The sequence below is a fragment of the Belonocnema kinseyi genome, chromosome 6 (genome assembly GCF_010883055.1).
Source record: "Belonocnema kinseyi isolate 2016_QV_RU_SX_M_011 chromosome 6, B_treatae_v1, whole genome shotgun sequence".
NCBI lineage: Eukaryota > Metazoa > Arthropoda > Insecta > Hymenoptera > Cynipidae > Belonocnema > Belonocnema kinseyi.
This window is the reverse complement of record NC_046662.1, coordinates 6797058-6814250: the sequence shown is the minus strand read 5'-3', so window position 1 is coordinate 6814250 and position 17193 is coordinate 6797058. Positions and strand designations below refer to the sequence as shown.

The 17193-nt window shown below is 25.4% G+C and overlaps 1 protein-coding gene across 1 annotated transcript in view; it reads right to left on the bottom strand.

The window, feature by feature from the left end:
• Positions 1-15197, bottom strand: part of LOC117174550 (spindle assembly abnormal protein 6 homolog) — a 16317-nt gene extending 1120 nt beyond the window's left edge. The window contains exons 1-3 of the mRNA XM_033363755.1: positions 14880-15197; positions 11842-12365; positions 4112-4860 (exon numbers count right to left, since the gene is read on the bottom strand). Coding sequence (XP_033219646.1) covers positions 4112-4860; positions 11842-12365; positions 14880-15071 — 1465 coding nt within the window. The 5' untranslated portion in view covers positions 15072-15197. The remainder of the gene's footprint in view (positions 1-4111; positions 4861-11841; positions 12366-14879) is intronic.
• Between the last annotated feature and the right edge of the window lie 1996 nt (positions 15198-17193).

Below are 17193 nucleotides of genomic sequence, written 5' to 3'. Positions count from 1 at the left end.
ATTTGTGATAAGGACAACCGTAGGATTTCGCCGGGAGCGGGTGCTAATCTGAAAAATTGCACCCGTTCCCAGCGAAATCGCAGTAAAATTTCAGCCACAACTACGTATATATATTTCAGCCAAATACATTTATTTTTAATCGAGAAGTTTAATTTTTTACCGAAAAAAGACGAATTGGCAGTCAAAAAGGGTTATTTTATAACTAAATTGTCCAGTTTTTAACAAAATATATAAATTTAAGATAAAAGGTTAAAATTTCAACAAGAACATAAAGTTTTAACCAGGAAGATGAATTTTTATCCAAAAAGACAAATTGTCAAATAAAACAATCAATCTTCAACTGCAATAGTTTAAGTTAAATTAAAAAAATAAATTTTCAACCAATAAGTGCACTCTTACCAAAAAAAATCATAACATTTTCAAAGAAATAAATAAATTTTTAACTAGCATGAAGAGTTTCCCACCAAAAGCATACATTTTTAATGAAGAAGATTAATTTTGTTACGAAAAAAAACGAATTTTCAACAATACTAGAAGATCTTACGCGCGCGACCCACTAATTTCCTTGTAACTATTCTATTTGGAAATTAAGTTCAAGGAAATACCACAATAATCATTTTTACTTTAATAACTTCTATTTATACACGACTTCGCATGGGTACCATAACCATGTAAGACGAAAGACCGGGTTGTGTACTCGAATTCTGAAAACTCGACTAAACTCGGGAGGTTGTTTTCTGCAGTTTTCCTCTCATCTGACCAAATGTTCAGGCAAATGCGAGTACTTCGAGCAAACTCGTATGTGCCTGCATTGTAACTAAACCTCAGTAAAAAAACTGACCCTATTCGTTGAAAAATAGCCAAATTCTAAACTTTTTATGAAACTTCTTTCAATAACTAATAATTAATAATTCTGGTAAATTTAAGAAATAACTTTGAAAAGAGTCATCACAAAGACAATCTTAGTTAACTTCGTAAAGAAATTTGAGTAATGAACCAACTCTTAATATGTTTATGAACATTGTTTGAATGATTAATAATTATTAAAAATTTACAAAGTAACGTGGAAAATGATCATAGAAAGACATTCTTAGTTCATTCCGTAAACAAATTATGCCTCTTCCTTGAAAAATAGCCAAGCTATAAATATGTTGATAAACATTTTCAAAATAATTAATAGTTGTAGATTTTCAAAGCATCAGGGAAAAAAATTCATCGGAAAGATATTCTTAGTCAATTATGATACAAAATTAAGCCTACTCGTAGAAAGAAAAACAAACTCTTAATTTTTTAATTGAAATTCTTCCAATGATTAATAGTTCTTGTAAATTTACAGGGAAACATAAAAAAGTGTCATCGAATGGACATTCCTACTTGATTTCGAAAACAAATTAAATCGTAGGATAAACGTTAAACTCTTAATTTTTAAATTAAATTGTTTAAATAACTAATATATCTTGTAAGTTTACAAAACAAAATATAAAACAGTCATCGGATAGACATTCTTGGTTGACTCCGTAAACAAAATGAACTTGTAGAAAAAAGGGCAAATACTTAATATTTTAATTAAAATTGTTTAAATGATTAATAGTTTTTGTAAATTTGCAAAGCAATATAGAATAGAGTCATCGGATAGACATTCTTAGTTGATTTCGAAAACAAATTAACTCGTAGGACAAGCGTCAAACTCTTAATTTTGTAATTAAAATTGTTTGAATAAATAATATATCTTGTAAATTTACAAAGCAAAATAGAAAACAGTCATCCGATAGACATTCTTAGAAGATTTCGAAAACAAATTGAATCGTAGGACAAGCGTGAAACTCTTAATTTTATAATTAAAATTGTATGAATAAATAATATATCTTGTAAATTTGCAAAGCAAACTAGAAAACAGTCATCCGATAGACATTCTTAGTTGATTTCGAAAACAAATTAAATCGTACGAAAAACGTCAAACTCTTAATTTTTAAATGAAAATTGTTTAAATAATTAATAGTTCTAGTAAATTCTCAAATCAATATAGAAAAGAGTCACCGGATATACATTATTAGTTGACTCCGTAAACAAATTGACTTGTAGAAAAAAGGGCAAATACTTAATTTTTTAATTAAAATTGTTTAAATTATTAATAGTTTTTGTAAATTTGCAAAGCAATATAGAACAGAGTCATCCTATAGACATTTTTAGTTGATTTCGAAAACAAATTATCTCGTAGGATAAACGTCAAACTCTTAATTTTTAAATCAAAATTTTTTAAATAAATAATATATCTTGTGAATTTACAAAGCAAAATAGAAAACAGTCATCCGATAGACATTCTTAGTTGACACCATGAACAAATTGACTCGTAAAAAAAGGCAAAATTTAACATTTTTTAATTAAAATTGTTTAAATAATTAATAGTTCTTGTCCTATAGTTGAAAGTTGGTCTCAGCTTCCCATAGAGTAATAGAAAAGTGAAGCAGTCACGTTTGAGGGATCTTTTTATATTATTGGATGTAAACATTCCTAGCTATTAAGTTACAGCGACCGTGCCGAATTCGAGTGGAGCTCATTTATGGCTTATAGCATTGATTTAATCTTCAAACATTGTAATTATTTAAACAATTTTCATAAATGGCTCTTCTTTAAAGAATACGTTTAATTTATTATGTTACGTTGTAAATTTACAAGAACTAATAATTATTTAAACAGTTTCAATTAATAAACTCATGTAAAAAAATGTGTCGCCCACTATACGTAGGGCCTCATCAGGTTTATGGAATTTCCAAATCTAAGAAAACCCCAAAAAATAATTTTAAATAACATATTTAAATTAAAAAAAAAGGTTAATTTTTTTCTAAAAAAAAAATGAATTTTTGAGCAAATACATTAGTCAGCTTTAATTTTGAAATTACACACAGAAAAATGTTTAACATTCTCAGTTGACAACGTAAACAAATTGACTCGTAGAAAAAAGGACAAACTTTAAAGCTTTATTTGCAAAGCAATATAGAAAAGAGTCATCCGATAGACATTCTTACTTGACTCCGTAAACAAATTTACTTGCAGAACTCGTAGAAAAAAATGTCACTTTTAGTTTTTTCATCGAAATTGTTTAAATAATTATTAGTTCTTGTAAATTTATAAAGCAACATAGAAAAGAGTTGACTTTGTGAACAAATTGACTCCTAGAAAGAAGGGCAAACACTTAATGTTTCAATTAAAATTGTTTAAATAATTATTAGTCATTTTTCAACCAAAAAAAGAAATTCCAACAACTAAAAAACATTTTTAACAAGTTATTTCCACTTGCAACCGTTAAATTTTCAACAAGAGATAAATTTTGAATAAAAAAAATGAATTTTCAAAATACAGAAGAATAATTGTCTACCAAAAAAGACGAGTTCAGAAAAAATTTAACAAAATAGTTCAATGTTCAATCAATAGATGAATTTTCAACTAAAATGTTGATTCTTCAACCAAAAAACTAAATTGCTAACAAAGTAGTTACACGTCCAATGCAAAAGGCGTTTTTTCTCCAAAATAATTCAATTAAAAAAAAAGTACAACAAAAAAGTTACTTTTTAAACAAATAGTTCAATTTTTCAACAAGAGATAAATTTTCAAACTGAAATGGAATAGTTACATTTTCAGTTAACATATTTAATTTTTTTTTAATCGACAAAATAGTTGAATATTTCAATAACAAAAACTAATTTTCTATCTAAAAAAAATCAAACATTTCAAGAAATTAAATGAATTTTCAATAAAAAATGGAATACTTAAATTTTCAGATAAAAAATTAATTATAGCAAACAAATTTTTCAACTGAAAATTTGACTATTCCGTTGTTGATTGCAAATCATTATTTTATAATTTAAAAAATCAACTATTCCGTCGACAATTAACGTAGTTTATTATTTTTTTGATATAAAATTAGGCTGAAAAGCTTATTGAATATCGTATCAGATGACTTACCATCAACAAAATATGAATTTTAAACAAACCAAATCAATTTGAAATTGCGTTGAAAAAATATTTCCTATTTGAAAATGAGAAGAAAAAGAAAAAAAAAACATTTTTCACCGACAAAAAGTCCTAATTCAATAATTTCAAAACTGCTTACCATTGTCGTTATTTTTAATAGTCTTATCCTTCTCCTCTACCTGCACCTGTAAATGTTTGAGCTGCTCCTTTAAATTCTCCACCTCGGCCTTCGCCTCCCGAGTTTCTTTCGAAACGTTTTCAATTTTATTCTCCAGCTGGCCAACCTCCTTGTGCTTAGCATCAAGCAATCGCTCTTGCTCTAATGCAATACTAGTCCGAAGTTTTAACTTCGATTTCGTTGAAGCGAGCTCATTTTGAATCTTGCCGAGAATCTCATTCGCTTTCACCAATTCGTCGCTCAATCGCGTCAAGGAATTCTGCTTTCGCTGCAACTGTCCCTCCTTTTCGGCGAGAAGTTCCTCCAATCTCTGCTTCTGTTCCTTGGCGTTTTTCAACATTTCCGTGTGTTTGTTGATCAAAATCGTCTTGTCTTTCATCTCCTGCTCGAGAACGGCGACTTTTGTTTTTAAACTATTTACAGTCTTATCTTTGTCATGATAGTCGACGTCGAGTTTCGAATTTTGTTTCTTCAGAAGCGAGAGATCTCTCTGAGCGAGATTCAGCTCCTTCTCGAGAGTCTGGAGTTGCTTTATTTGTTCCGAATTTGTTGCATCGAGGAAGGACTGTTTGTCTTTGTAAGTCATGTTTTGAGTTCGGAGTTCAGCGAGCTCGGTGTGGAGTTGTTTTAAGGACTCGCTGTGTCTCTGCTCCAGTTCCATTTTCTCCCTTTCGCACTGGTGCTGCAACTCCATTCGTGTCTGTGCCAATCTGCAAAGCAATTTAATTACATTGAAACTTTTTTATACGCGAAAAGTTGAATTTTCGACAGCAAAAAAAAACTTTTGAGGGGTTAAAACCACTCTAGAGCACAGAAAAATAGGCATCTTTCGGGATTTTTTTTTTTTTTTGACTCAATAAAGAGATCAATCGAAATTTTGTAAACCGATCTTTGTTTCAAAATTTACCTTCTTAAGCTGAAAATTCGAATTTGTGGAATAATATTTAATCTTCTTGGTGACTATTTCCTCTTTTTGGTTGAAAACTCCTTTAAAACCCCAAATATTTGGTTGAAAATTTATCTTTTTTTGGTTGAAGATTTAAACTATTTTGTTGAAAATTCATCTCATTGGTTGAAAATTAGTTTTTTCTTATTTAGAATTAATTTTTTTAATTGAAAATGTAATTTCTATTTTTGTCGAAAATTCATCTTTTTATAGAAATTTATTCTTCTTGGTTGAAAATTATATTAGCTCGCTAAATATTTATTTTAATTTTATTGAAAATTATATTTTTAATGAAAGCTTAATTATTATTACGTTTTTCGCTAAAAATTGGCCTGGTTTAGGTGAAAACTCAACTATTTGTTGAAAATCTGTCTTTTTGGCAACTTCTCATTAGTTGAAACTTCATATTTTAATTTTTATTTCTGTGGTTGAAAATTTAACAATTTTGTTAAAAATTGGTTTCTTTTTTGGTTGAAAATTTATCTTTTTCGTTGAAAAATATTCTGTTTTGTAGAACATTTAACTATTTTATTTTTTTAAGAGTTAATTTCTTTGTTTGAAAAAAAATATTGAGTTAAAATTTTTTTTATAGAAAATTCATCTTTGGGTTGAGAATCCCACTATTTGTTCAAAATTTTATATTTTGGTTTGAAAATTTATCACCGTGATTGTAAATTAATTTCTTTGGCTGAAAATTCGTTTCTTTTTAGTTGAAAATTAATTTTTTAACTGAAGCTGTATTTCATTTTTGTTTGAAAAATTTTTTCTTTTCGTTTAAAATTAATTAATTTTGCTGAAAGCTCGTTTTTGTTTGGTTTAATATGTACTTTTCTAACTAAAAATAGAACTATATTAGTTTTGGTTGGCAAATTTATCTTTTTTAATGAAAAAAAACTTATTGTTGAAAATATGTCTTTTATGTTAGAAGAGTACTCTCATTTTTTGGCTGAAAATTTAGCTTTTTAGTTGAAAATTCATGTATTTAGTTAAAAATTATTTTTTTTTAGTTGAATATTTATCACTTTAGTTGAAAACTCACTTTCACTATTCCATTTTTTGGGAAATCTTACCTTCTTTGATATGAATATAATCTTTTTCGTTAAAAAAATTTTCTGCTTTGTAGAAAATTGAACTTTTTTTTAAGAATTCATTTCGGTCATTAAAAATTAATTTCTTTGTCTGAAAATTCGTTTCTTTTTAGTAGAAAATTAATTTTTAACTGAAGCTGTAACTATTTCATTTTTCCTTGAATATTTATATTTTTAGTTGAAAGTTAATTAATTTTTCTGAAAGCTCGTTTTTGTTTGGTTTAAAATGTACTTTTCTAACTAAAAATAGAACTATTTTAGTTTTGGTTGACAAATTTATACATTTTTGTATGAAAAAAAAATATTTAGTTGAAAAAATTTTTTTTTTGTAGAGCATTTATTTTTCTAACGTTTTAACTATTCTAATTTTGATTGAAAATTGCTCTTTTTTAGGTGAAAATTCATGTCCTTTGTTGAAATTGAGTCTTTTTTGGTAGAAAATTAATCTTTTGGGTTGAAAATTAAACTTAACTATTTGGTTAAAAATTCATTTCTTAGGTTCAAAATGTATCTTTTTGATTTCAAAACTCAACTTAAAAATAACTTAAAATGGATGAAAATTTACCTATTTTGCATAAAATACGATTCCTTTTTGGCTGAAAATTTAGCTTTTTAGTTGAAAATTCATGTATTTAGTTAAAAATTAATTTTGTTTTTAGTTGAATATTGATCATTTGACTTGAAAATTCAATTTCACTATTCCATTTTTTGGGAAATTTTACCTTTTTTTATTGAAACCTAATTTATTTCGTTAAAACAATGTTCTGTGTTGTAGAAAATTACACTTTTTTAAGAATTCATTTTTGTCATTAAAAATTAATTTCTTTGTCTGAAACTTCGTTTCTTTTTAGTTGAAAATTAATTTTTAACTGAACAGGGTGGCCGTTTTAATTGACGAAATAAATTCCCGGTTTTTTCCTGGTTCAAAAACATTTTTTACGGTCAATGAAATTTAAAAAAAAGATCATTAAAGCTTAAAAAATTTCCACTTGAGGTAATAAAAACTGAGCTGCAAATGAAAGCACTCGAAGTGGAATTGTTAAATTTTGAACTTTTGAAATTGAAATTTAAAAGTTTTTAATTAAATAATTTTGTAAATCAATGCTCAAAAATTTACGCGTATAAAATTGAAGGTACTAACATTTTTCAATAAAAAAAAGTATAAATCCACGTTATCATTTTCAATACTCTAAATTAAAAAATCAATTAATGAACTTTAAAATTTTCAAAATTATACAATTTTAAGAAATTTTAAGCTAGAAACATTAAATATTGAAAAATTGAAAAATTTTTAACTTAACACTTCTTAAATTATAAATTCAATTATTTTCTTTTTAAATAGTTAAAACATCCTTGGAAAGCTTCAAAATTTCATTGTAAAATCTTGAGAATTCTAGAAGTTGTTTTAAATTTGTTTTTAAATTTAAAATTATTTTGGAAATTTTTTCAGTACTTCTAAATATCCGTCAAAATTAATTGAATTTTTTCTACAATTTTCAGAAAATCCTGCAAAATTTGGAAATTTTCTTCACAATTGGATGTATAAATAATAATTGAACATTTATTATTTGTAGGCAAAATTTGAGTAATTTTAAGAGATATGTAGACGTTTTGAAAACATTCAAACTTAATTTAAAACTTGAAATGATAGCCTAGTATAAAACAAAATGTAGATTTTCGTATATTTTAAATAAAAAAATGAGATTCTTTTCAAGAATTGTGAAAGGCTTCAAAAAGAATAAAAAGATTTTCTTAAGATTTCTAGGAAAATTAAAAATAATTTTTCATTTTAAAGAATTATTTTAAGAGAATATTTAAAAAGTTTTTCAAAGATTTAAACAAAATGTTCAAAAAAAGATTCTAGAAGATTTTAAGAAAACTTTCTAAAATTTGCATGATAGTTTTTCATCTTTTTAAAACTCCTCAATATCTCTTAAAATTACTCAAATTTTTTCTACAAATGTTCATTTGTAAATTATACATCAAAATTTCACTTACAAATTAAGCATCAAAATTTTCAACATCGAAGGCGTTTATTTTTAATTTGTTCAAGTCTTTAAGAATGTATATAAGAATTATTTTAATTAAAAATGGAAGCTTAAAAATACAAATTTTTAATGGAAAATTTTTAAAGTAAAAAAAATTTTGAATTACGCATTGTACATAAAAATCCAACTTATTATTTAAAAACTGTTGAAATCGAACGTGGACGATTTTTCTTCTAAAAATTTGTAAAATTCCCGGTCAACACAAAAAATTCACTGTCATTTCCCGGGTTTTCCCAGTCTTAAAAAATTCCCGGTTTCCCGGTCCAGCGGTCACCCTGACAGAAGACATTTTTCCTTAAAAATTTATATTTTTAGATTAAAGTTCATTAACCTTGCTGAAAGCTCGTTTTTGTTTGGTTTAAAATGTACTTTTATAACTAAAAATAGAACTATTCTAGTTTTGCTTGACAAATTTATACATTTTTTTATGAAAATAAATAAACTATTTAGTTGAAGATTGGTTTTCTTTTGTAGAGCATTTATTTTTCTAACGTTCTAACTATTCTAATTTTAATTGAAAATTGGTCTTTTTTGGATGAAAATTCATGTCCTTTGTTGAAATAGAGTCTTCTTTGGTAGAAAATTAATCTTTTGGGTTGAAAATTAAACTATTTGTGTAAAAATCCATATTTTTGGTTGAAGATTCGTATTTTTAGTTCAAAATTCTTTTCTTATGCATTTAGAAACAAAAAATTGTTTTAGAAATTGGGATATTGCAGCAACCCTAATTAGAACGAATAATATGTTTTCTATTACAATTTAAATTAAGAGCCCTTTCAAATTTAAAGCCATACATTTCCCCGAAAAAATTAAATAATGCATTTATTATTTATTAAAGATAGAAAATAGATTTTTGAATTCCTAATTAAAAATGCTTATAAGTGCTCATTAAATTCTCAAAGCACATAAAGTTAGGTCAAGCACATTAATTTATCCAAGCACTTAAACTGTTTAGACAACTAAGGGAGATAATCTGAAAAATCTAAGATCCATAAACCGTGAAATAGTAAATAAATCCGTAATATAATATGCACACTGGTAGAGTTCTTAGCCGGTTATATTACTGTGAGAACAGTAACGAGAATAAGAATATTACGGAGAATATAACCGAGAAATAAATTCTCTGAGAATCTCAGAATTTATATTAATTAATAGAAAATTGTATTTTTTCGTTAACTTTTCGGTTGAAAATTCAAATCTTTTTTTTAAAGTTTGTCTTTTTTATTCTAAAGTTTACCTGCTTTAGCAGTAGTTGATTTTTTTTTTTTTTTGATAAAAATGCAACGGTTTGGTTAGAAATTAAGCTGTTATACTATTTTCTTGAAAACTTAACTATTTCGTAGAAAATTTAAGTATTTATACTTTGGTGTTGAAAAATGAACTGACATATTTTCTGGATGAAAGTTCCACTTGAAAAAAAAATCGTTTTTTATTATAAATTCATGTGTTATAGTAAAAAATTGATTTTTTTTTTGATAAAAATGCAACTATTTGCTAGAGAATTCAACAATTTTGTTAAAAAGTCATCTTTTTTGGTCAAAAATTCGTCTTTTTGGATTAAAAATTCAACTTTTTGGTAGAAAATTATTTCTTGTTAAAAAATTCATAGTTTGATCGTGAAAACTCGACTAAGATCTTTTTCAACAGAAAATTCGACTATTTTTCTTTTTTAAATTTATTCTTTTGATTTAAAATTTCATCTGTTATATAAGAAATTCCATCTTTTGTATGAAAATTCAACTAATTTGTTTAAAACATTTGGTTGAATCGCTTTGTCAAAAAATCACTTTTTTTAAAGCTTTAGATTTTAAGTTGAAAAGTTATCTCGTTGGTTAAAAGTTTAATTATTTTGTTATAAATTAATCTTTTTTAATTGAAAATTCCACTACATGGGTCAAAGTTAACTACATTTTGAATTTTTTTTTATTGAAGGCTTATTTTGGGTTGAAAATTTAAATACTTCTTTTTCTTTGTTTGGAATTCATTTTTGAACAGAAAATGGAACTTTTCCATTTTTTAAGATTGATATTTTTTAGTTAAAAATTCACGTTTTTTTTTTGTAAAAAAAATTCTTTTTTAGTTTGAAATTTCTTTTTTTACGTAAAAATGCATCAGTTTCGTAGAAAAAAATTTTTGGTTGAACAGTCATATTTTTTGTTTGAAAATTGAATTTTTGTAAAGAAAATTTGTCTTCTGGGCTGAAGGTTCAATAATTTAGATAACATTTTATTTATTTTTTATGTGATAAATCTTTATTTGTTGAAAGTTTGTCTTTTTGGTTTAATTTTTTTTTCTTTTGTTGCATAAATTTAATTCTTTTCTGAATAAAAATAAACTATGACACTTTTTATTTGCCAATTTGTCTATCTAGGTCTTTTTTAGTAGTATTATTAAATATTCATTTTTTCGTTGAGAATATATCTTTATTGGCTAAAAGTTGAACTGCCTGATTGAAATTTAAACTACTTTGTTCAAAATTCATTTTATTTTGATTGCAAATTCATCATTTAAGTTGACCTTTTTTTAAATATTCATATTTTTTATTGAAAATTCAAATATTTAGTTCAAATGAAACTACTTTGATAGAAATTGACCCATTTGGATACAAATTGAAGTACATATTTTGTAGAAAATTAACTTTACTGTTGAAAATTATATTATTGGGCAGAAGATTCAAAAGTTTTATTAAAAACTTATTTTTCTTTTCGAAAATCCATCTTTGCTTAAAAATTTAACTGTTTGCTTAAAAGTTCAATTTTTTGTTGAAAATTCCTTTTTTTTATTAATAAATTAACTTTTTGGTTGAAAATTCATCTCTTTCGTAGAAAATCTTGTAATCTTAGAAATATCAATTGTTTCATAATGAACAAAATACGGTATTTACATTCATTTAATTTAAACGATTTTATTCACCTATTAATTATTGTTACAAATCGTCCTATTTCTCTCTCTGGTTTAATATTCAACTATTATGTTAAAAATTCGATTATTTTGTTAAAGAGTTACCCTTTAAAGTAGACATTTTTTTTTTTTTGAAATAAATTAATACATTTGAAACTTTTAAATTTTTGTATGAAACGCTTTTATATTCCGCTTTTAAAATATTTTATGGTAAAAGTATCATAAGATTAAAATGCTGATATTTGAATATTAATGATTTGAAATGAAAAATTAGTCAAAGAAAAATCAGAAAATTTTGAAAATTTCATATTTTAAATTCCTGAATATGTCTGAGCTAGAAAATAATTTATATTCAACCGCTAATATGACCTGAACAATAAAAATATTATTAAAAATCATAAATTATTAGATTCTCTTGAATTCTTTTTAATTTTCCTAAATTCTCTCATATTCTCGGTTATATAACCTGAATTTAAATTCTCGGGAATTTAAGAACTCTACAGAATGGTATGCCCCTCAACTGTAGAAAAAGTAAAAATCACTTTTCTGAATTGAGAACAATTATAATGATAATAAAAACATGAATCGATCAGAAGTAAATGCACATTTTTCTAATTAAATTCCCTTTCAAGTCTCCGCCCTGAATATGTGAACGCTCCTTATTAATATTATTATAGGCAGTGAATTAAAAAAAAAACAGCAACAAACCTGTCCTTTTCTAGATTCATCTGTTGAGCCAAACTCATCTGCAGTTGTGTTTTTTCCGCCACCCATTTCTGTTCCAGCTGTTCAAGTTCCTTGACTTTAGCTTCCAATTTACAAGTCAAATCGCTCTGCCTCGTATCTAAGCCGAGAATATCTCTGTCTTTTTGCAGAAGGTTCTCCTTTAATTGCTTGATTTTCATAGCCATGTGAGTTTTGATATGTGCATCATTCGCTGGCGCAATGTTTAAACTTAAATGGCAAAGGTGCTTGAAATTATTCGTCTCTACAAATTTGAAGGTCCACTCGCCTCCTTCTTCTGCCAAAAGCATCAGAAATTTCGGAGTCTTGGCCAAACTCGACGATGGAATTTGACATTGCTCCAAAAGGTATATCAATTGCGTTGCAAAATTGTCAAAATCGACGAGCAAGCCTTGTTGGGACTTCAAAATTTTAAAATCGTCTTCGGTTATGAAAAGGGAGTAGAGAAAACATGGATCGTCATCGTCTGCGAGTAGAACACATAAACTCTGGAAATTAATTTTAAATTTATAAAATTAAACAAATTTTCGAAATTATTGGTACCAATGACAAATGATTGGTAGCTCTCAAAACAGGGTAAATGGGAAGATTATTAAATTAAATTATTAAATTATTAAATTAGTAAATAGGAGAAAAAATGGTTTTAAACAAAATTATGTAGGTACCATATTCCTGAGAATTCATTTCAAGGAAAAGTTCACTTAGAAGTAAAAAAAGAGGAATTTCCAGCCAAATAATTAAATTTCCAACCAAACATTTATATTTATAACCAAATAGTTGAACTTCAAGTAAGGGATGAATTTTTAATAAAAAAGTTGAATTTGATTTTGTAAAACCAAATTATTAAATTTTTAACAAAAAAAAATGAATTTTATACCAAAAAAATGGATTTTCCGCCAAGAAGATTAATTATTTAACAAAAAAGACGAAATTCTAACCAAATAGTTGAGTTTTCAACTAAAAGAAATACATTTTAAACCAAAAATGAAACAGTAAAAAATTTCAGTCACAAAATTTATTTTTCAACCAAAAAACTTTAATTTTTTAAAGAATTTTTAAGAACAAATTTTTTTTTACTAATATGTTCACCATTGAATCAGATAGTTGAATTTTCAAACAATAAAGATGAATTCTCAACGATAAATGTAATAATTGATACTTTAAACAAATTTTTTAAAATTTTAATTAATAACAGTTGGATTAAACCAAAAAGGCGAGTTTTCTACTCATTTTTAAATAAAACATAATTATATTAAAAAAAAATAAGGTGATTTAAAAAAAAACTTTTCATTTTTTAAAACCAAATTATTAAATTTTTAACGACAAAAAAAAACGAATTTTATAAAAAAAAAAAATGAATATTTCACCAAGAAGATTAATTCTCTACCAGAAAGACGAAATTTAAACCAAATAGATGAGTTTTCAACTAGAAGAAATAAATTTTAAACCGAAAATGAAACAGTAAAAAATTTTAGTTACAAAAATTATTTTTCAACGAAAAAAATTTAATTTTTGAAGAATTTTTAAGAAAAAAAAATTTTTTTTCGTCTACAAATATGTTCACCATTAAATCAGATAGTTGAACAGTTAAAAAAATATAATAGTAGACTTTTTAATAGAAAAAATAACATTTAATCGAAAAAAGATTACTTTTTTTAATAAGGATGAAATTTCTAGCCAAAAAGAACAATTTTCAACATATCAAAATAGGTGAATATTCAACCAAAAAATATCAATTTCTAACCAAAGATTGAATAGCCAACAAAGAAAAATTCAATCAAATTGTTTAATTTTCTAAAAATTGTAAACAAAAAGAGAAATTATCAACGGACGTTCAAGAAAACTGTTGAATTTCCAACCGAAAAAGTTGATTTCTGAAAAGATGAATTTCTAATCCAAACAGAAGAATACTTTAGCCAAAAAGCCGAATTTTTAACAAAACAGTTTAATTTTGGACAAAAAAAGATTTTAAAATAAATAGTTCATCTTTTAATCCACAAAGATGAAGGTGCAACTAATTGGACAAATTTTCACCAAAAAAATTCAATTTCAACCAATTATTTGATTTTTCAAGGGAAAAGGATAAATTGTTTATATGGCATTTGAATTTTCAACCAAAATTTTATTTCCAACCAAAAAAGATTACTTTTTTACAACAAATAAATTTTTAATTTAATAGATTGACTTTTCTATCCAAAACAGTTAAATTGTTGAATTTTTGACATCAACAGTTGATCATTCTAGAAAAAATTTGAATTTTCATTTTAAAAATGAAATTTCTACCATAAATAGTTGAATTTTCAACGAAATAATTAAATTTTTAACAACAAAAAATTAATCTTGAACCAAAAATATAATACTAAACTTTTTACCCAAGAAAATAAGATTAAGAGTACAATAAAATTATTCAGAAGTTTTTGAAGTGAAATAAACAAATTTTTTGTAAGACAGTTGAATTTTTAAGAAAAAAGTTAATGTTGAATCAAACAGTTAAACTTTCAACCAAAAAAGATGAATTTTCAATCGAAACCGACGAGTGATCAGCCAAGGACCAATTTTCTATATGGAATTTGAATTTTTAACTAACATTTTATTTCCAACAAATAAATATGACTTTTCAACAAAATAAAAGTTGAATTCAACAGGTTGCATTTTCTATCCAAAACAGTTGAATTTTTGACATCAAAAGGTAAGTTTTGAAAAAACATTTGAATATTCTACCAAAGAAATACAATTCCATCTAAATGATACAATTTTCAACTCAAAATTTAACTCAAAATTCAATTTTGAGGTTAGCTTCAGTCAAACAAAGAAATGTCAATGTCGGATTAAAAATCTACAAAAAAATGGTCTACAGTATGAAATAACAGAAAATTTTAGAAAACAAAACAAACAGTCGTAATGAGAATACTTTTTTCAATAAAATAAAAGAAAGGAAAAATATGTAAATAAACATTGAAAATGAAGTTTGAGGTTATGTTTGTTGACAGTTCAGTTTTTACCTTGCGACAAACGGGACTAAGTCCTGCGTGAATTTCAACGTTAACCCTGAGATCCCTCTGCCTCTCCTCCTTCAGTTGAGGTTTAATATAAACTCTTTGCACTTTTGTATAAAGAACTTCGACGTTGTTTAATTGAAGATTAACATCTCCAGCGACTCCACCACCCGTAATACTATTCAGATAATTCATCATTCACCGGTCCTTTTAACAGACATTTGTCACTCACGAGTTGCCAAAATTTGCAGGCAACTTTCTCGCGTGCTTTGGTTTGCTTTTCATTTGTAGATTTTTTAGAAAAACTAACAAAAATGCTTTGCAAATTTCAAATCTGTCGAGAATCCGGCTCAGACTGAGAATGTTGCCCTCTAACGGCACGCGCGGGAATTAGGTATTACTTAATGCGCAGACTCGAAGTCCTGCACTCTGATTGGGCATACCTGCATTTCATATTAAGAATTTATAATTAATAATTATTATTGTAATTTTATTATTTCATTAAATAGTCATCAAAATATAAAAACTATTTTTCAAATACAATTGTATAGAAAAAATTAGGTTTTACGAAGATATTAGCAAAAGAAGGCGAAAAAGAACTAAATCCCATGCATTTGGTCCCTTGTTTTCTCTTCAGCAATCTAAGACGTGAAGTTAGCTGTTGATTGCAGTGAACATACATAATTAATTTGTTATTTACTAATAATTAATCGAGGTATATTTAAGAAAACATAAACAATTTCGATTCATTATTTATTAATATCATGTAAGTTTGTTCATCTGGAATAATTATTTATAAAAACTGCTTTGGGAAGATTAAGTAAAAAAATTAATCCTAAAAGATTAATTTTCAATCAAGAAGATTAATTCTTTACCAAAGACGAATTTTCAACAAAAAATAAAGTAGTTAAATTTTTATTTAAAAAAATTAATTTTCAGTAAAAAGGTAGTATTTATGTGTACGGAAAAACCCCGGTTGTTCTAAATGAAATTTCTTTATGCTTAACCAAAGTAAAAAAAGAATTTTTAATTAAAAAAGATTTTTCACTGAAAACAGAATATTTAAATTTTCAGTTGAAAAAAATAATTTAAAACCCAAAAGGAGGTTGAATTTTTCCACGGAAAAAAATTTATTTTCTACCAAAAAAGAAGAAAATTCAGCAAAATACATGAATTTTCTACTAAATAAGAAGAGCTTTCACTAAAAATGGATAAGTTCATTGTCAGTTAAAAAAAAAGGAACATAATTTTTTAATAAAAAATTCAAACCGGCAGTTGAATTTTTAACCATTTATCTTAAAAGATCAATTTAAAACCAAAAGTGGAATAGAAAAGTTTTTAGTAGAACAAATTAATAATCTAAAGAAATATTAATCTTCACAAAAAATAGAATAGGGTCATTTTAAGTTAAAAATATTAATTTTCGATAAATTATTACAATTTTAACCAAGTAGTTTCATTTTCAACCAAAAGCATGCATTTTCAACCAAGAAGATTATTTTTCAACCAAAAAAGTTTAATTTTGTAAAAAAAAAGTGATTTCCAACCGAAAAGATGATTTTTCAGCAAAAATTAAACAGGTCAATTAACAGTCGAAAAAATTAATTTGCAGATGAAAGAATTAATTTACAACAATAATAAATTGAATTTTCAAGAGAACAGTTACATTTTCAGTGAGAGAAATGAATTTTCAACCAATAGTAGAATTTTTAAATAAAAAAATCTATTTTCAGCCAAAAATGAAATAGATTTTCTGAAGAAAAAATTATTTAAAAAGAAATTAATTTTTAAGAAAACAGTTAAAATCATTATCAAAAAATGAATCTTTCAGCAAATAGTTCAACTTTCAACAAATAAGTTGCATTTTCAATTAGAAAAATATATTTTAGCCAAAAATGGAATAGTTCAATTTTTATTTGAAAACATTAATTTTCAACAAACCTGTAGAATGATTAATAAGAAAATCTGAATTTTTAACAAAAAAGTTAATTTTCAACCAAAACAGGTAAATTTTCAACAGAAAACGTAATAGTAGACTCTTCAAAGACAACGACAATTCAAAGAATTCTAAATATTTGTATGTACAGAACTAGATACCCAAAAAATTACGAAACTGGGTTTATTGCTTAAAATTTTTTTAAAAAATCAAATACACGCTGTGATAAAAATCTGTTCGAATTCTCATTTTTTAATAAATATAAATTCAAGTGAAAAGCTTATTTTTAAACCAAAAATGGAATAGTTAGATTTACAGCACAACAAAATAATAATCCTAAGAAAAAAATGGGTTCTCAACAACACAATGAATTTTTAATCCATA